Genomic DNA, 19,686 nt, shown 5'->3' on the forward strand with positions numbered 1-19,686 from the left:
TTGAGAACCATAAATTCTGCCAGAACAAAAGTCAGGGGGAGATTTTTCACCATCCAAACTTTAATAGGAAACTGCATTAGAAGATTCAGAATCAAGTAGTGAATATAAATTAGCCTTGGAGATCTGTCTTTTCACTCTTACCATTAAGCTGAGGCTGAAAACAGCCCTGAAAGACGAGAGCTTAAATTTGACATAATGATCAAAAGTGTCAATCTAATGTTGGCACAAGACAGTCATGTTGCTAACAAGAAAGAGCCATAAAGTGACCAAAACAGACAGGTTTATAGGTTCACCCAAAGTTTTTAACTCTAAAAGTCATGCATGAATTAGACAACAATACATGTCAAACCATTCTGAACCACTTTTATGTTTGAAATTAAATTAAATTATAAATGAGCTGCTTTTCTATGTGGATCGCATGCATATTGTCAAACATTTCTGTCAAATGTCCAATAGAGGTCTCTCTAACTCCAGGGCAAAATAAATGAATACATTGTGAAAACATAAAGCATAGTTCTAAACTGGACTAAATTAAGATTAGTCTAATTATTTTTAAACAGACTAAGGCTGTGTGAGGTTACTACTGTATAAAAAGTAAGAATAAGAATGCTACTGCTTTTCTCAAAGATATTTAGGTTCTCTGTTATTTTGATTATTGAACATTTTGGTTACTCCAGAGCAGTGGTCTCCAATCTTGGTCCTCGAGGGCCACCATCCTGCATGTTTTACTTGTTTCTCTGCTCCAACACACCTGATTTGAATCAATGGGTGATTAACAGGGTTCTGCAGAACATGAAAAGGGTAATTTAACCACAGAATCAGGTGTGTTGGAGCAGAGAAACAAGTAAAACATGCAGGATGGTGGCCCTCGAGGACCAGGATTGGAGACCGCTGCTCCAGAGATTGGAAGCGGGGTTGGATGTGCTTCTTTGTTGACTTTCTCTTTTAAAATTAGACTTGCAATTTCCAGTCAGTAAAAGCTTTCACAATTGTTTGTAATCTGTTAAATCATGGTCATGCTGTCAACAAACTTCACAAAGTCTGGTTTTGCTGTCAAATGTGTATGAAGTGAACAAAAGCAGGCAGATTTCTTGAGAGTTACGGTTACGGTTGTTTTATAACCATTATGCTTTCAAGAAAACCGCAGTACATCCTAAGATGAAGATAAAATTCCAGTCCACACAAACTTTATAATTAGTTTTATTTAAAAATAAATGTATCCTGTACTTCGCTGTATAATACAGTACTATAAAGCAGGTTTGATCAAATCAAACCTTAAGTCATTTTTTTCACAACCATTGGAGGTCAGAATTTTATAAATCTACACTTATTTCAATACTGAAGCAAAGTAAAACCAGTTTACAATCTTGTACCATGTATATTAAAGGAAGCTTGACACATTGTAAGTATCAATATTTAGGAAATTAACATATATACTTTTTACCCTTGCTCATATGTGCAAAATATACAATTTATTTGAATTTACAGTATATTCATACTCATATATACAGACACTTGGGTGTACGTTATAATAATTATAGCTTTAATTTTGAACTGAATAACATACAGGCTTCTCAGAAGCATTTAACACTTTTAATGTCCTAGACATTGTAAATGAATGCAAAAATAATATAAAAGATAATTAATCTTACAAGGTCAACAACACCAAAAAAGTAAATAAAAACATAATGTCCAGGACATTGGCAGGATAATTAAATTCTTATTGAATTATTATACTCGGCACCTATAAAATGTCCTCCTGTGTCATTGTGCAAGTACAGAAAGGCTTGAAATTATTTTCAGGGCATTTGTACATAAAAAAACAAAACAAACAAAACAAAAAAACTGTGCTTTAGTTTTGGGGCATTTTCTGTGTTCATGTGTCCGCCTGCTAGCAATGACCCAAAGGCTCAATCTTGATGTCAGTGCTTAACAGAAAGAACAAAGAATTTCAGATTTTAGTTTCTGGTCCATCCGTGATTAGTGGATGAAAGGAATTGCGGATCCGGGCAGCGTCTGCAGCACAAAGATGACCAAATGCTTTGTTGTACCAATCTGAAGTCCTTCCCCTGAGAAATGAAACATAATTTTGAATACAATATTAAATTAACTGTATACATATCTCTGAAATCCTACCACATATTTTTTGGTGGACTTACTTTAAGTCCACTCTGCAGATGTGAGTTAGTCTGGACTTTCCAGAGCCACAAGGTTCAAGTAGGTAGTTGGACTCCAAGACTGTAGCTCGTACCCCTCCTATAAGAGAACAGTCCTCATGTTCTATGGATACAGAAACCAGTGAGCAAGCACCTTTGGGCAAATCTGTTCTCCAAGACCTTAGAAAAAAATAAATAAATTGAGTATTTGATTGAAAACATAGTATTATGGCTACTTAAGTACATGGAATGGCATGTTGTTTGGCGATTCTTTTAGTTAATACCAACCTGAGAACTACAAAGTCCCTGCTGGGATGAGGAGGCATACGGCTGAGGACATACTGAAACACCTCTGTCTGTTTGTCCAGCGTCTCACACACTTTCCACTGAAGCAGGTCCATGTCCCACAGGTGGCGCTCTCGCAGTACCCGGTTCAACACGACAGAGGGTGGCGCTTCCACCTCCACAGACACTCTCCAACGCCTCAAAGGGTTTCCATCTCCAACCTGGGAGATAAAATGAGACAAACAGCCATGCTAATTTAAATCCATCTGATAGGTTCTTGCTTGAGGTAAAACATTGCCTTTATACTTTTAGCAATGCATATTTACTTCCATAAGATTTATTTTAACATAATAATAATAGTAGTAATAATAATAAAACAAGAACACTAACCTTTTTGTAGCAGAGCTCAGTGTTATCAGAGCTGTTGCATGTTACCCAGTATTTAGACTTTTCTCTCGCCTCTTTCAGCAAACTCTGAAGTCTCCCCTCTATATGTGTTTGATATATCCCATCATCATCCTCCAGCTGCTTGCACAACTCATCAACTGTTGGCGCATGCAAGTCAGCCTCCACATATGAATTGCGCGATTGAGTAACCATTTCATGAGGGATCTAATGGATGTGAAAAAGTATGAGGTAAGACTCAATACAAATATAATTAAGAGCAGGTATTACACTCAGGCATGAAATCCTTGCAACATATCAGTTACAGGTTTTACCTCAAAGAGGCGATTGCACTCTATGATCATATGAGCCAGGCCCTGCGTTGCTGCCAAGTTTTCATTCAGATCTTTTTGGTCTGGTCTGCCTGTGGCATACTTCTTATGCATGGCCCTGGAGATGATGCAGAGAGGAAAGTGTTTAGACCAGCACAATTTTCAGGTCAGCATCCCCAATAAACAAAGCATATAAACCCCTCTTCCACCCTGTAGGAAACCTCTTTGATCTGCTGAGTAAAAATTTAACATGGGAAATTAAGGAAGTAGCTTTGCTTTGTTTGTACACAGCATGATCTCATACAACATTAAGCATAAAAGGAGTCATATCCCTTTAAATCAGGAACAGAGAGAGAAATTCAAAGCACCCCTGAGGGCTGAGCAAAATGTGAAACTCATTTGATGCCTTGCTTTATGGAGTCATGGTGAAGATAATCACACAGGAGTTAAAAGATGGCATGCAAATTGTGTACATTATATTCTTTTAGGCCAAGCCAAAAATAATATACATCAATTTAAATGTTACTTAAGAGGAAAAAAAATTTACTTTGGTGAGAGATTGTCTTTCTTCATTATATTGAGATGGAAGAGGGATGGGGCCAGGCACACAGCAATGTTCATGGGTGTCATCTGATTTTCCTCCACAGACGAGGTGACATCACTGAGAAAACAGAGCAGTGTCTGGAGCACCTCTCGGTTTTCATCTGGCATCAGCATGATGGCTGCCTGAACAGCTTGCAACCTTTGGTCCTTTGGCACATCTACACATGTAAAACATAGTATTTTATCATTTCTGCTTGGCAGATGTGGTAATAGAAAACAGGAGAACGATCATATCCTTCTAAGCTTAGACAGGTTTATGTACTTACACTGGTATATTTGGAGGAAAGTCTCACCCAACTTGCCAGCGAGTAGGGGCTCAGGTAAATCCCTGAAGAACTGCTTCACCATGTCCGCCACATCATAGGCAGACTGATCCTCATAGTTCACATTGTCTGGAGAGCTTTCATTCATCTGCCTCAGAGCCTGAATTCGGGACTTCACCCCTGATTTACGAAACAAACCTACCTGAAAACAAAACAGAAGTCTTAAAGTTAACTTGACAGTTGAGAACATCTAAATGTATTGAGCACCAGTTCCATATTACAAATTATTTGCAGAACAAAGAAAAAAACAATATTAGGAATTTTATACATTATTATTTTTTAAGGATTTTAACATTTGTTAGGATAGATTATGGTACTCCCTATGATTGTGCTGTTCCTGACCTGGTCAAGACACTGGCTCCTCAGGTATCGCAACGCTTGCTGCAGGCCGAGAGGCAAAGGCTGTCCAGTACGCTGCACATGCACTATGAGGGGTACTCCAAACACATTCTTGTCCTTATAGTCTGGTACCTTCATTCTCTTCATGAATTTTGGCACAGACCTTAAAGAGTTATCAATACATCATCTTTAAAAATGAACCATTATACAAAATGGAGACATTCAGTTAACGTGAAATAGTAATAAAGAAAGTGATTGTGGGTATTCATTACAGCCTCAGCTCACTTCTTTGGACATAAAAAAGGCATAAAAACAATGCTTTTCACAAAGTGAACTTACCAAGTCCAACCATGCTTGTTTGACATGGAGTATTTTTCCATAATTGCAGTAAGACGCAGCAGAGAAAACTTCTGTAACAAACTCAGCTGGCCTGCTGATTGGTTTGTAATCTGCAGAGATGCCACTGAATGACTTAAGCGATTGGATATCTGAAAGCTGGGCCATCGTAATCTAAAACAGTAAAAGATAAAATGCAAAATGTGTATAAATGCTGTGTTTTCAAATGTTGTATTATTATAAAATTAGGTTCAGCTCAAGCATTCCTACCTATTAGGTCTTGTGAGTGAAGCACCAACGCCAGAATCCCTCCTTTCCCTGAACCTTGTTGATTCTGTCTCAGCTAGCGATACTTTGTCTCTGTCTCCATCCACAGGTGTAGTCTGGCTTTCTGTGACTGAACTTCCCTCAAAGTCTAATGTAATCTGACTAGAGGACTGCAGGCCTGCTGTCTCTTCTTTGTTGCTAACCACCCCTTCTCCTCCAGGTAAAACATTTTTTGACCAGTGGTCCACAATCTGCTGTAGACCGTTTACATGTAGCAGTATGTCATCCAAGTGAGGAAATAGGTTCTCTTTCTCTAAGTCTATTAAGTCTCCAGTACTGGCATAGAGATGTGACCCAGGAACATTATCATACACACTGATGCGGCTACCTCTGGAGCAGCACTGGGTGACAGCTCTGGATTCCTGTCTGCATGAAATCAGTGGGGAGTCCAGGTGCATGCTGCCAGTGTGCCAGTTAATGGAGGCTCCATTGGTTGGGGACAGGCTTTCAATTGATAGTGCTTTGGGAAAAGTTCCTGGTTTATGGTCTTTGGGAATGTGGACCACTAAGTCTTCATAGGAGCAAAATTCATTTCTGTGGTTTTGTTCTGCAACTTGGGTGCCTGAGAAAATGTCTACGTCCTCCAAATACATGCCACTGCGCTTGTGGTCAGCTCGATGAGGCTTGCGTTCTTTTAGACTGGGTGTGCTGACCGTGCTACCACTAGAATGGCTGCTACCTTCACTACTCGACTGGGGATGCAGAACTTTGCTGGAAGGTGTTTCTGGAGCCCCATCATCTCCATTTATGATCTCAACACACCGCAGTCTCTTCAGTGCCAGGGCCTCCTGCTGCATTACGGGAGAGCTGATGACCAATGTCTTGCGCCCCCTTCCTAGGGTTCCTCGGGACCTCAGTATCTCCATGCGCTTCAGGAAGTCTTTGGCACGGATGCGGCTTGTCTTTTCATGCTTGTCAGGTAAAGAGCCAAAGTGAGAAAATTCTTTGGATAAGTGAGGCATTGTGAGAGAAGTACAGTCTGGCATCGCTGCAGAATCTGAGCAGATGCGGTTAGAGCCGTCAGAGTCCTCTGCGCTGAGGCCCCTATTACTACTTCCCCCGCTGCTTTCACTGTGCAAAGAAGAAACCTCCGGCTCGCTGAGGTCCGTCAGAACACTCTCACTGCTGGTGGTGGTTCTCAGAGGAATGCTGTCCTTGGAAGTCTGTCCCTCTCTGTGTTTTCGAAGGAGAGAGTCGATGTCCTGTAACCTGGACCAACGTCGGCTGCTCAACTCAAAGGTCCATTTATCACTGATTGCAAACAGATCGTCTTCATCAGAGTCTTCACTCTGGTGAAAGACAAAAAAAAGTTACATCCATTTTGTTACAAAATTTATGAACATAAATTTACTTATATTGTTCTCACACATATGTCAAATCTAATATATAAAGATATTTTATATTTACACAGTAAAATACTAACAAACACTTATTAAAAAGATAAGTGTATGTGTTACTAACCAATCAAGACTGATATAAGGAACTGTGGCATTTTTTAAAACTGTTCCTTCTGCTCTCAATCATTGAAACGTTTTCTATTATAAGGAGTGACTAGAAGCAATTTTCATAGAATCAAGTGGCTGTCAAAAAATAAGTCTTATGTAGCATCACACATTCCCTGTATGCAGTTAGGTATAATTGAAATAAACAGCTGAAGAATATGTTGGTTCTGAGTGAAAATTGTATAATTAATCAGTGTTTTACTATAAGTTTATGAATTTTGTCAGTGACAAAAACACTGGATATCCTCCACTGTGGTTGCTCTTCTTTTGGCTGAACTTTAGATGTAAACATTTGAAATTGTATTTTTTTAATAATCTTTATTTAACCAGGCAAACCTTGGACACCTAAGTTCCCAGAGAATACCCATGCAAACATGAGGAGAACATGCAAACTCCACACAGAAAGACCCCAGGTCTAACCCTAGGCTTGAACCCAGGACCTTCTTGCTGTAAGGCAGCAGAGCTAACCACTACACCACCGTGCTGCCCGAAACTACATTTGCATTTAGAGATACTTTGGTTCCAGGCACTTCAGGTCTGTTTGCCCTATGGGAAAGTCTTTGATCTATGTAAGTTCCTCTGTCATAAGAATGATCTGAATGTTAGTTATCAGCAGCTGCACTTATATCTGTATATTTTTGTGAAATAAGATATCATTGACTTCCTCAAAGAATCCCATAAGTATCACAGTTGTTTGTTCGCGTTTTCAGCATTGATTGTGTCTATGAACAGTTTGCTTATTCTCAGCAGGTAACTAAAATATATAAAGACAATGATCTCCTCTGAGTTTTATTCAGTCTTGAGTTTTTTTTCTACTACGTTAGCTCACAATTAACAACTTGGAATTGTTATGCATTTAACCAGCAGTGAGAAAATAGTAAATGGTTAATCAAAGCAATGACTTTCCAATAAATCAATAAAGACATGAAAAAGTCAATAATTGGTGCTGGCAGGCTACATTTCAATCTGGGAACAAAAAAAAGTAATAAGAATATTGTAGATAGCATTGGTACATCCTTATATAGGACAGAATAAAGGCTAAAAACAGCAGGGTACATTTGTATTTGAACAGGAAGCACATGCAGAAGTTCAGTCCTGTACAACATTAATTACCTCCACTAAGGATATTATGTTTTCGGAAGTATTGGTTGGTTTGTTTGTCTGTTCACAAGATTACTTAAAAACTGATGAACAGATTTTGATGACATTTTTAGAAAATGTGGTTGTCACAAGAAACATATGATTACATTTTTCAATCTGGATTAGACTATTTTTAATGATGCCATAGCCTTAGAGGAGATTTGCACTATAAAAGTACTTCTTGTTGTTGCTGGAATACTGACCCTTAAAATTTTGACATAATCACAATTATACTTGAACAGATGTCATTATACGAATCACGCCAAAAACATATAAATAGTATTATTTTGAAAATATTTTAAAAAGCAAGACACACGAAAACAAAAATCTCTGAAGAAATAAGAAACAAAATAGCTATGAATAAAAAAAGGATAACACTGTGAGATGTCAACAAAAACAACTAACAACCCACCAATATTATATTGAGACTATTTTCTTACCTTTTTCTTTGGAAGATTCACGTCAAGCTTCATAGAAGCACATTTGTTCAGCGTGTTAAGCCGCCTAAAAGAAAAATATCCCAAAAATAAAAATTGTTCTGAACAAACAAGATAAAACAATAGCCTTCTAATGAGCAGACTAGAGTGCTATTAAGTGTTATTCTGATCATTTTCTGCTCTGAATGCACAATGCATAACCCTTAGAAAACCTCAGTTTATCAACACTGAAACCTAAAAACTAAAACCCAGTAAACCCTGGTATTTATTATCTGATGACCTTTTTCTTGAGTTTGGATCTAAGCATCTGTGTTTTGAAGGATCGCGTAGGATTTTGAAAGAAAAATGACATTATGCTTCAAATGGTTCAGTCACAGATTGAGCGTTCTCAGTAAATATGGTTTCAAGCTGGTCTTTAAAAGCAGGTCAAGTACAAGATGGCTATACTTTCTAAATGCAATTGTAAATTTCTTAAACTCAGTTTTGCAAGTCTCATAGAGACAGAGCAGTTCTATTTATAAAATCTGTGTTTAACTTTAAACACTAAAGCTTTTAGTATGTGTTCTGTGTTCAGCGTTTACTTGAGTTTTGTAAGTGTGACAAGTGGAATATATATGTCACACAAAATCTCCCAAGATAGCACAGGACAGAGGCGACATGACAAAACAAACTACAGCTCAACTAAGTCCTTGTTTAAGAAAAAAGGAAACTAACTTATTGTAAGATAATCACAGGCTTTCTTTTGGCTGTCTTTTTTAAGCACTGACAATAGTAGTCTGTGACAAGACTGTGACAGAGGCTTTAACTGTGCCCCTTCTGTAGATGATAGAGGTTATAAAAACAAGATGTTCCCATGATTGTTACTGAGGATAGAGGGACACAACTAAGGAGAGGATTTCTAAGCTGGGGGCCTTTTATTCCACAGGCCTAGAGAGCTTTAAATGTGGTTGCTAAAAGAAGAGGCTGCTTATCCAGAGATCAGAGACAGCAGTTACACGTATGAAATGTCTATCAGTTTCACTTCAATCAAAAGAGACATGCATGGCATGTAGGCTGGTTTTTTGTTTGTTTGTTTTTGGGGTTTTTTTGTTGCTGTTTTTTTGTTCCGGGACTGTACTGGCATAACGGACTAAAGAGCCTTTTTTTTTTAAGTTACTATAGAGATGCTGAAAAGTCATGGACAAAATCACTCAGAAGGTGGAACTCTTTCCAATTGTCTTCTATTCATGTCATGGCTAGTTTGGAATTTAAATGAGTTGCTTTAGGGTTGTTTAGAGTCACAGTATATTGAGCTGTGCGAGGCACCACTAATGCCTCTCCTTCTTCCCTTTTTGGATCGTTGCCATAGTTACTGAAGTGCTGTTTTCATTTTGCTTGAAAAAAAAAAATCCACATGGGCACTGAAAGGGCACAATGTGAAGCCACCAACCACCACTTTTTTATTATTCTTTGCTTTCATCTCAAATGAGAAAAATAATAAATAAAATATGCGCAAAAAAATATACTGTCTACTTATGTTGAATACTGATTTGTTAATTTAGTGTAATAAATGTAAAAGCACAGTGTGGGACACTTTCCTTTCTGTGTGAGATTCTTACACCCAATTTAGGCAAGAAAAAAACGACAGTATTGAGCTTTAAGCTTTAGATAATGTGCAAAGCGTTTTTTTTCAATTTATTATGGGGATTTTTATTAGTTCCACTTTCTTAAAGCTGGGAAAAAAATGTGTTATACTGTTGACTCATGGATAAGGTGCCGTCTTTTCAATGTCATTTGTCTGCTTACTTGCACAGAGGTTCCACGAGATCTTTGTCAAGGAAGTCATGATCTCTTTTCACGGGTGTAATGTCAATGGGGAACTGGGAGTCTGAAGGAAAAATCAGAAAAATCAGAATAAGTGGTTGTGTTGAAATTGCACTTTAACTTTGGTCATTACAAAGAGGGCATAAACAGAATAATTATTTCTGCACGTAGAGGAAGACCATAATTCTTGATGTGATGGTAATGAGAACCGACAGAATTTGTCTAAAAAGCATTTCTCAGGCTTGTTCAGGCTACAAACATAACACATAACTTAAAAAACTGAATCTAACATTCCTCAACATTGTTATGAAGTTCTTCACTTCTCATTAAGGGTCCATTATTAATGTATTTTAACACATATCATCATCATGAAGCTCTTTGCACTCTGACAGGATTATCACCCCCCATCTTCTGAAGTTTCCTTACTCCACCAACTGTCAGGAAATAACCATATTCCACTGAAGCACATCAAACATCTGGCCCCAATAAAAAGATCTGTGGGAGTAGAGCTCCTTAAAGGTTTGATAAAACCCATTTCTTCCCATGACTTCAGGCATCAAGCACAGGAGACATTTTTATGGAGTCATCGTTGCTCGGAAAAGATTAGATTTTAAAGGCATCTGATGTTCCATTTGTTTTGTGGTGTCTAGAAAACTGCCTGGTGCCTTAGCTTGAAGGCTTTCCAGGAACATTTGTGTAAATAAGACCCACTGTGCAGCACATGAATACATGTTTTGTAGACAAAGTTGGGAACAGACCAGATGACACTCTCTTCATCTTTAGAATGCCACAGTCACGCTCTCATTTATCGCTGTAGATTGATAATAAAAAATGTTTTATTGCAGAAAGCTGTTATCTGTGAGCTACTTCTGCTTTCAATATTTATCTTTTAACTGAACAGTTCTCTCCCTGTTATGTAGGTGTGTGGGAGTTTTCTGAGTGCTTTTATTACCTTCAAAGAGCTGAGCATACTGGGGAAATCCTGCTGCCCGCAGCCAGTCACACGCCTCTTTTGCTTCAATTTCTAAAAGGCAAAAACAGAGATAAAAAAAATGAAAAATTAACCACATTAATGAAGTTCATTTTCATTTTGACAAAACCACCAGTGCCATCAACCAAAAACACTTTAAAACCCTCTCTGTAGCTTACATCCTTCAGGCACAGCTTTATGAAGTATGAGTTAAAGTAGTTTTCATGCTGAAAACCCCTGAAAATACTGAAATAGGAGCAAGAAATGTTTTCTCATTTAAAAAGAGAAACATCTTAAAGAATTTCTTTTGTTATGAAATGATGGAGTTTTAGCTGTTCTGATCAAACCTTGATGTGCCATCTCATGCATTATTAGGAGATGTCACGAGTATGTGTCACAAATCTATAAAATTTACAATTTTCGTGTGTTTTCTAACATCAATAGGCTATATCAGCTATTTTGAATTGGGTTTGCTCCAAAGGTTAGTCACTTGTAGATGTACATCAAATTATTCTATCCTGAAAGTTTCATTACATTATGTTATATTATATTAACAAAACTGACTCTAGTTGGTTAATGGCTAATTTTTCAACATCTTACACAATGTGTTAGACATCTGAATATGTGTTGGGGATTACACTCAGTTGCAACCACAACAAATTTAGGATCTCTAGCTGGAAACTTGACTGAGCTATAGTAATTTTTTTGTGTTTTTTAAGGTCAGTTGGCTGTAGCAGCAATCTTGAATGAAGCTGACTCCAAAAGTTAATCAGTTATAGATGAACATCCAATTGTTAATTATCACTGATTACATTAAAAACTAGTGATTCACAAGATTTTTTTGCTAACAGACAGACAGTGTTTACTCTAAATAGTTAAAGGCAACATTTTAAACCAAGCTCTCCTATAGTTTGTTAGAGTTAAAATATGTTTTGCGGATAAGTTTCAGATTCTGCCACATCATATTTTAGTCCAATATCTGTAAAACTGACTGAGTCATTTTTGTATATTTTTTATGTCAGTTTGCTGTGGCAGCCATCTTGAATCAAGCTACCTCTAAAGATTATTCAGTTGTAGATGGACACCTACTAATTACTTTTAACACATTTCCTTAAAATTCAACCAGTGGTTCATGAGACACAGGCACAAAAAACATGTTCCACATTCACTTGGGCTATGAAAAATGGCACAAAAAAATGATTAGGTAAAAATCTTTATCAGACCTGTTTGTGACACAGAGAGACAAACACCTAAAAGAGAAATGACCCTGCAGTCAGGGTCATAAACCGGTCCTGCTGACCCACAGACTTCAGAGCCAATGATGGCCTAAAGAGGACACAGACTGCTGGCACCTTTCCATCAATGCTGAAAGAGCTTGGAGCCATTTACCGCCTCCACGAGACATGATGTCTGACACATCAGTGACACAACACACAGGCTGCTTTAAATTAAGAACGTATATAAGGATTATGTTGTGTAAATATTTAAAAAAAGGCATAAAAGTGCAATATGTTTATTGGATCCTTCCCAGTCATTTTTGAAATAAAAATAGATATAATTATTTTAGGGACATCTACCAGTTTTTAAATTCAAATTTGTTATTTTTAAGTCATTTCAAGAATAGCTGCACTGATTTCAATTTGCAGTCTTGTTACATGTGTGATTATTTTCTTTAAATCATCTTTAGAATACTAGAATTAAGATGTCAATTTGGAGAGCAAACACAAATCAGTTCTTTGAAAAACTGTTAGACTAATTCAAACTTAAACAACACATTAGCCTTAACCCTGAATTAAAATAAATATAAAGACCAACAAACAAATCTATTTACTCTGCAGCAACATTACACAGAGTGGATCCTTAGAAGGGCCAGCTAAAAATGTTTTACCACACATCAGTGGTTTAACAAGCTTCCCACTGTGTAAAAAAAAATCTTTGAATCACTGAAGGAGAGTAAATGTGACATTCAGGAAAACTAACACATCAGTAGCACACATAGGTGACAAACAGATAACACATGTGAGATCTCACCAAAACTGCATGAACCACAGATACACATCACACAGTTCTGTGTCGTTACACCTACTGTAGCCCTGTGAGGAAGATAGTGCTGTCATACATTGTTTTAATGGTAATTTATGACTCACCTGTGCTGCTTCATTTCTGTGTAACTCAGAACACAACGAAACCTGACTTTGGTTGTCTGACCAGCAACTGAATAAATATTAACAGTTCCCTGTGTCCTTGGATGTCAAAAAAGCCCACTGTTTACCCCCTTAACCAGCAGTTAAGTCAACATGTGTGTGCTGCCAGGAGCCGCTCTGCTCTTTTCCCACCTGCACCAGAACAAGCTAAAGGCTTTCTTTTCAACTAGACCTCCCTCCCAGGTGGATAATATCAGGCCTGTATTATTTAACTGCAGCACATAGTGAGAGCCCTGTCGAGTCCTCTTGTGTCCCATAGCCTCAGGTTGGACCACTGAGAGAAAAGTAACATGAGCTGGGAATTCCTCTGTTTTGCATTCTGTAACATGATAGTGAGACATTCTGTCCTCTCATCCTCTCTCTAAGGAAATCTCATGCGGATAAAAGGCCGGGTGGGCATGATGCCAAAGATTTAGAACTTGTGTTTGCTCTCTACAACTCAAAGCTTTAAAGCTGTGTACAGTGTAGTGTTACAATTTCACAAAGAAATGAAACCCAGTTTTGACGCAACACAATGGCCTAGAATGCCAAAAGCTGTGTATGTGTGAACTATCTATGGAAAAGGCAACTCCTCCTTTACTATTCAGTTTAACGCAGTGTTCTATAAAAAGAACAATGAATGATTATATAACACTCAACATATGACATGTAATATAGTGATGAAGGAAAACAAACTCTTGGCAGCGTCAAAACAAGTTGACAAGCTCTATTTTAAAGTAGTAAATAACAACAAGAACAGCTTATTTTATCCTACAAGCAAAGTAAAGCTTTATCAGCAATCATACTGTGCCATACTGTGATGAAAGATCATTTTCAGCTGTAAATATTCTTAAGCATGGCAGTTTCCTTCCAGTAAAAAATTTGCTGTGTACTTACGAGATATTTTCATCATTCAGCCAGAGTATACTTCATACATTAATCAAGTCCTCAGAGTGTGTTTCAGCTTGTCAGAGCATCTTCATTCCCACGCCGAGGCACATTCCTGTTCTCTCCCTGAACACAGCTGGCAGCTTGAACTCAAATCCACAGCTCGTTCTTTCCCTTTCTCTTTCCATCTACACCCCCAACCACCATGTGCCTGTCCCAACACTAAATCTATCCTTTAACCCACCCCTTTTCTGTGGCAGACTCCAAAAACAGTCACCCCCCCGGTCTTTCTTTACTGCTCCTTGTGCCCAACCCCTCTACCCAGCTCTGCCCACAGCTCTTTCATATACAACTCAGAAAATACTTTAAGCATGGATTTAGGCCGTACCTCTTAATCTTAATACTCTTATGAACTTCAAGATGTTGCCTTTAAAATAACTATAATTTCCTTCTTTGTTTTTTTCTTTATTTGGACAGAGAACACAAAGCTGTCTTTTTACAGTCTTTCAAAACTGTAGCAAAAATCTGTTAAAAGGTAATGTGGGAAATGTTTCATTTAAGCAAACAAAAGAAAAGTGTGGTTCTAAAGCTCCAGATGTTATTCCAGTGAATCAAGGAAATGGAAACACGTAGACAGCTGAACTCGGGGAAAACCATGACATAAACTGTCAGCAATCAGTAGCAGTGAATCATGCTGGCTCTCAAGGCTGCATGCTGGCATCATCAGAGTGATAAATTACTCCGTTTCATGACTGTCTAACCTTTTAGTTTGTGGCTAAATCAATGAATGAGCTGAATAGTGATCAATATCATCTGAAACAATCAGGAAACAATCTTTAAAAATGGCAAGTCTAACACTTGAAAAGCATCTACATTAATGAATTAAGTTCAAGAAGATGAAGGCACTGGACAGGCTGAGTGAGGAACCCATTTTTAATTAGATTATTATAACAGAAGAAATCACTAAACCTAGGACTTAGAAAAAAATATTCATTAAATGTGTATTCCAAGGAAACAATCGGGACTTTCCATGGTCCTGTGATTTCATAAAAAACATCTAATCCATTCATAATTTCCAATCATGTGAGCAGATTTCCAGATGTGGCCCACCTCTGCTGTGACGTTTACCATTTCCTGTTCGGATATACTGGGGCCAGAACTGGGTATTAATCTTCAAGTACAAACAGAACGACATACGTAATGCACTTTAGTTGCCATAAAAAAACCTTCGAATGCACTTAGCACGTATTAGAATTGTAGAGAAAAACAAACTACTTTAAGTAGTATGATGTAGTCCAATAAAAAAAAAAAGATCTGACTGCATTCTTCCCCCTCCCTGCTTTACCCCAGAATGAATCAGCCAGACAAGAAAGGCTGCAACTGTGGTCCAAGATTATCTGTTTGAACACCTGGAGGGAGAAAGACAGAAACAACAATCTGAAAACAGATTCTACTGACTACTGTAGGTGTCGTCATGCTTGGCGACATTATAAGAGAGGCCTCTCTTCTTTTATGAAGCTAATTGCACACAGACACCCACTCACAGTGAGCAGTCAGCTAAGACTAGACAGACAGCCAGGGGAAACACACAGACCCCTCCTCTAGCCTGTCTCAAAACCACAACATCTGATGTTTCATGCCCAAAATAGCCCTGCATTCCTTCTGTCTCACAGTTTGCAATTGTTCATACGGGAGCAAATGGGAAGCTCAAATTATGTTGAGAGATAGCCAAAGGACGAAGGTGGTGGCTGAGAAATGGCAAGGCTGTGCACGCAGGAGGCTCAGGAGATCTGTTCTCTATTAGGAACAGATTTGGGGCCTCATTTATACAATTGACTTAAACAGAAAACAGATTATGACATGAAAATGATTTTATCTTTAAGTAAAGTCTAGACTTGAAGGAAGGGATTCTCTGCTGGTTATGCGTGTGATTAACTGTCAGCACTGTGTTTTTAGTGACTTCATTTACTACAGCATATTTAATTCTTTTGGTCAGCTGTCTTAAGCATGCTGACTTGCTTATATTGCTTGTGTCTCGCCAACGTAATGTCTTGATGTCACCCTTCAAGCGTTTGCTCATGTAAAGTAAAATGACAGGTTTTTCTTAGGTTGATAGCAACAACACTGATACATCAGTGCAGTTAAACTCTCCAAAATGTAGCAAAGATTGTTCACAAGATGTAAATGTTAAAAGTGTCATTTTTGGTTGCTTTTTTTCCATCAATGGAATGTTTCACACAGCTACTGCACAGTTAGAGCTGTAACGCTTATGGCAAATGACACATTATGAGAACAATGTGACTATAACATCTTTATAGCAATATACTTTACTTGATTAGCTGTCCAGTGTCAAGCAGATGGCAAATATTGTGACCCACTATTGCCCTCTATATCTATTTCATTCACACATCCCATTTGTCAGTTTTCTATTCATTATCAAAACAAGTCTGAAGTAAAAGTAGTTGTCTTATCCAGAAAAAAAGTTGAGGAAGAAAGAAAAGGCCTAGTAGAAAATTCACACACAAAAAATGAGAACACTTTCTTCAAGAATTACTTTCATGTCTCAGATATTTATCATATTTGAGAAAATGCCATTCAGTTTTTTGTGTTCTTGTTCAGACCGGAAACAGCTGGCAAGCCACATCATTTTACTGTTTGCCAGGTCAGATTCATTTAACACAAGTAATGTCCATCCAACAGACAAGTACCACCTAAAACAAATGAAAAACTGTGAATTGTTTTTATTCATCTTTTCTCATTCACTTTTCTAAAAGGTAAATCAAAACAGTTTGAATTTCAAATCAATATGAACTCAGCGAATGAAGCTGTGAGAAACAATAACTAAAATTGACAAATGTCTGAATGACTGAATGTTTGATATGATGAAGCCAATAATGTTATGTATCTTAAATCTGTAAAGAGCTTATGATGGCGATAAAAACTGCTAAAACAGACCCTTTTCCAAACCAGTGTTTGTGGTTTATTTTGGATGCCACATGGCAGTGCAACATAACACATTATGATGAGAAGGACCGTCAGTCTGTTGATCTAAATGGTTTAGGAACACAGAGGTATTTGCTTCATGCAGTTGTTCATTTATGACACAATAGTTACTGGTGTTTATATGAATTCCTTCAAAAGGTCCTTCTAATTGTTCTTTATTAAATTTTTGGGTCTTAATTCAAGTATTGTTAAATTTTTCAAATATTATTGGTTTTACAAATGAAGCCTGTGATTCTTTAAAAAAATACTGGCAATTCACAAGGTGGATTAATAGAGCCCTGCCCCATGTGTTTCACACAATGTCGTGGGAATAAAGCCTTCCAGTTTTCTAGAGTAGGTCTTAATTAACTAAGCTCTACATGTCCCTCAGACTTCAATATCCTCAGCCCCATTTTCCACCATTTTCAACAAAACAGGAGGTGCCACAGGCGAATGTTGCATCGCATTCTGGGTTGGTAGCATTTACACCACTTTTAAACAAGCAAGGTGTTGAAGTAATGAATAATTGTAAAATCTGTCTGCAAAGGTGAGTAACAACACAGTAGCTTTGTTGTTGCTCTGGATGCTGTGATTGGCACATGATCTAGCTGGCTTCACAAGCCAAGTAATTACAGAGAGCCTGTGTTGAATCACCCAGGGACAACTAGTCCCCTCATTTGATCCTGTGGAGCAAGCTGGGAACCTGTTATCCTGCAGTCCACATGGGATGCAGGTTTAAAATGATCACCTCTAGGCTGGGTTGCTAAGACAACAAAGCAAAATGTTCTAAACTACAAATGAACCAGCAAATCTTTGGTCAGCTTTTCCCCATGGTCTACACTGACCTGCGGAGAGATTCTTTCAATGGGCCGCACGTCTCCAGCAACAAGCGGATAAAGCAAACCTCAGCAGACCCTGGAGCGCAGAGGACAAACACGGTCCGAGCCCAGGAAAAAGCCAGTGCCAACAAGGCATTAGCATTCTAAACTTGTGGGTCAGGGCTTCACAGATATCCACTTCACACATTAGAGACAAGTCTTTTAAACACCCTTTTAATCATAGAGCTTTCATCATCAATTGTACCAAAATTTTTGTTCTTTTCTGTTAAAGGTCAGATCATAGATACACGCTGTTCGAATATAAACATTGTCTGGTTAAAGACTTTCAATGGATCCACTGGTGCAGGATCCACAGCAGACACACACGCTCACAGCAGGAGCCTATTGATTCTGAGAGTAAATAACATAACTATGTGAGCTTGAGAGCTGCTGTTGTTGACCATTGCCAAATCCTGCTGGGTCAAAAGTCATCGGGCTGTTTTCATCTTGAGATCCTGTATTGAATTTAAACAAGAGCAGCACAGCTGTGGTAACACTCTCCTTCACCTCTGAAGGACACCCAGAGTGAGGGTTCTTTCATCCTCGAGGGAAACAAACTCATCAACTCTCTCTTTCTCTTTTTGTATCTCAATCAAGTCAGGAAATACTGGGCACAGCTTTCTCGGCATCCATTGGTTCCTAATTAAATCAAAATGCACTGAAAACACCAAAATACTTGAACGTTAATTCACCAGAACGTCTGTCATCAAATCCAAAGCTGATTCATTTGTTTTACAGTCTTGTCTGGGAACAAAGAAAATAAAATCAAACTTAAAGGGGGATTTACTGGTAGCAACATGTGGGGGCAGGATGATGGGTTTTTTAATGGGAAATCACTACAAACTGTCTCATAAAGATGGTATCACTCCGTGTTCCATGTCGCTGAACAGCAGTCTGAGGAGTCTCTCCACAACCGCAAACAGTCTTTCAGTGAAGGATTAACAAATTATCCCTGACCTTAACTGTACCTGATAGCCCACTTGATCTGATTGGCTATCGGAGCCAGAAGATAAATAGTGGACTACAATGTTTGGACTGTGTGGCCTCCGAACAAGCCAAAGCTTCAAAGTTTAAATCATAAGCTCTGAAGAGTTTTCATCAACCAGTGTCACAAATTCACTCAGTTTTGAGAAACTCTTCTAACAGCCACATGCCAAATCCCCCTAAGTTGCTTGGCAAATAGAAAAAGACCAAAGGAAGTGTTAACGTTACAAACAGGTGCTTTACCCCTGTGGTCACACTACAGAAACCACTGACACATAAAACCGAAGAGACACTTAAATGCAAGCATCCCTTGTTAAGAGACATCTGACTCTAAATCTCAGGAAGCAGTTAAAAGTACATCAGCAATCAACCAGCAGAGCTTTCTGTGAAATGCATAATAGAGCAACATCCAAGGCTTGGTGTACAAGCTAAACACTTCCAGACAGTGGACTGCAGCAGTGTTCCCCTGCATTTTAATGTTTTGGCAACTGTCCTGACAGTTTTTATGACAGATTTGCTTTCTTAGGTGATATTAAAATAATCTACTTTGAATTTTGCAGATGACCTTTTTTTATCCAGGTATATCTTTATTGAAACACTGGACTATTCGCTCCACCAATCATGCTTTTTGCAGAGTGATCATGTTTGCAGTACTTGAGTTGAGGATGTTTACTCTAACACAACGCAAATAAATAATGCAGAGCAAGATTAATCATGCAGGTTTGACAGTAATAAAACCCATCAAGCTTTCATCTTACAAAAGGGTGCTTTTTTTTCATTGTCAGATTATATTTCTTGTTGTCTATAGTTCTCAGGCCAATAAAGGAAGCATAT

General features: G+C 38.1%; 1 protein-coding gene across 6 annotated transcripts in view; it reads right to left on the bottom strand.

Moving 5' to 3' along the window:
* Positions 1-1,182: 1,182 nt before the first annotated feature.
* The window catches only part of stard13b (StAR-related lipid transfer (START) domain containing 13b), a 58,199-nt gene continuing 39,695 nt past the window's right edge, over positions 1,183-19,686 (bottom strand). For 4 of the 6 annotated variants that reach the window (XM_017416321.3, XM_017416322.3, XM_017416324.3 and 1 more), the window contains 13 exons: positions 10,920-10,991; positions 9,950-10,031; positions 8,168-8,231; positions 5,029-6,374; positions 4,762-4,932; positions 4,426-4,585; positions 4,027-4,225; positions 3,705-3,918; positions 3,161-3,275; positions 2,832-3,053; positions 2,445-2,662; positions 2,160-2,336; positions 1,183-2,069 (listed from right to left, as the gene is read on the bottom strand). In XM_017416321.3, the coding sequence (XP_017271810.1) occupies positions 1,952-2,069; positions 2,160-2,336; positions 2,445-2,662; positions 2,832-3,053; positions 3,161-3,275; positions 3,705-3,918; positions 4,027-4,225; positions 4,426-4,585; positions 4,762-4,932; positions 5,029-6,374; positions 8,168-8,231; positions 9,950-10,031; positions 10,920-10,991 (3,158 nt within the window). In that variant the 3' untranslated portion in view covers positions 1,183-1,951. Of the gene's footprint in view, positions 2,070-2,159; positions 2,337-2,444; positions 2,663-2,831; positions 3,054-3,160; positions 3,276-3,704; positions 3,919-4,026; positions 4,226-4,425; positions 4,586-4,761; positions 4,933-5,028; positions 6,375-8,167; positions 8,232-9,949; positions 10,032-10,919; positions 10,992-13,084; positions 13,157-14,017; positions 14,188-19,686 lie in introns of those variants that run through there. The other 2 variants (XM_017416325.3, XM_025005979.2) reach the window with 2 other exon arrangements.

The sequence above is a fragment of the Kryptolebias marmoratus genome, linkage group LG2 (assembly GCF_001649575.2).
Source record: "Kryptolebias marmoratus isolate JLee-2015 linkage group LG2, ASM164957v2, whole genome shotgun sequence".
NCBI classification, from domain to species: domain Eukaryota; kingdom Metazoa; phylum Chordata; class Actinopteri; order Cyprinodontiformes; family Rivulidae; genus Kryptolebias; species Kryptolebias marmoratus.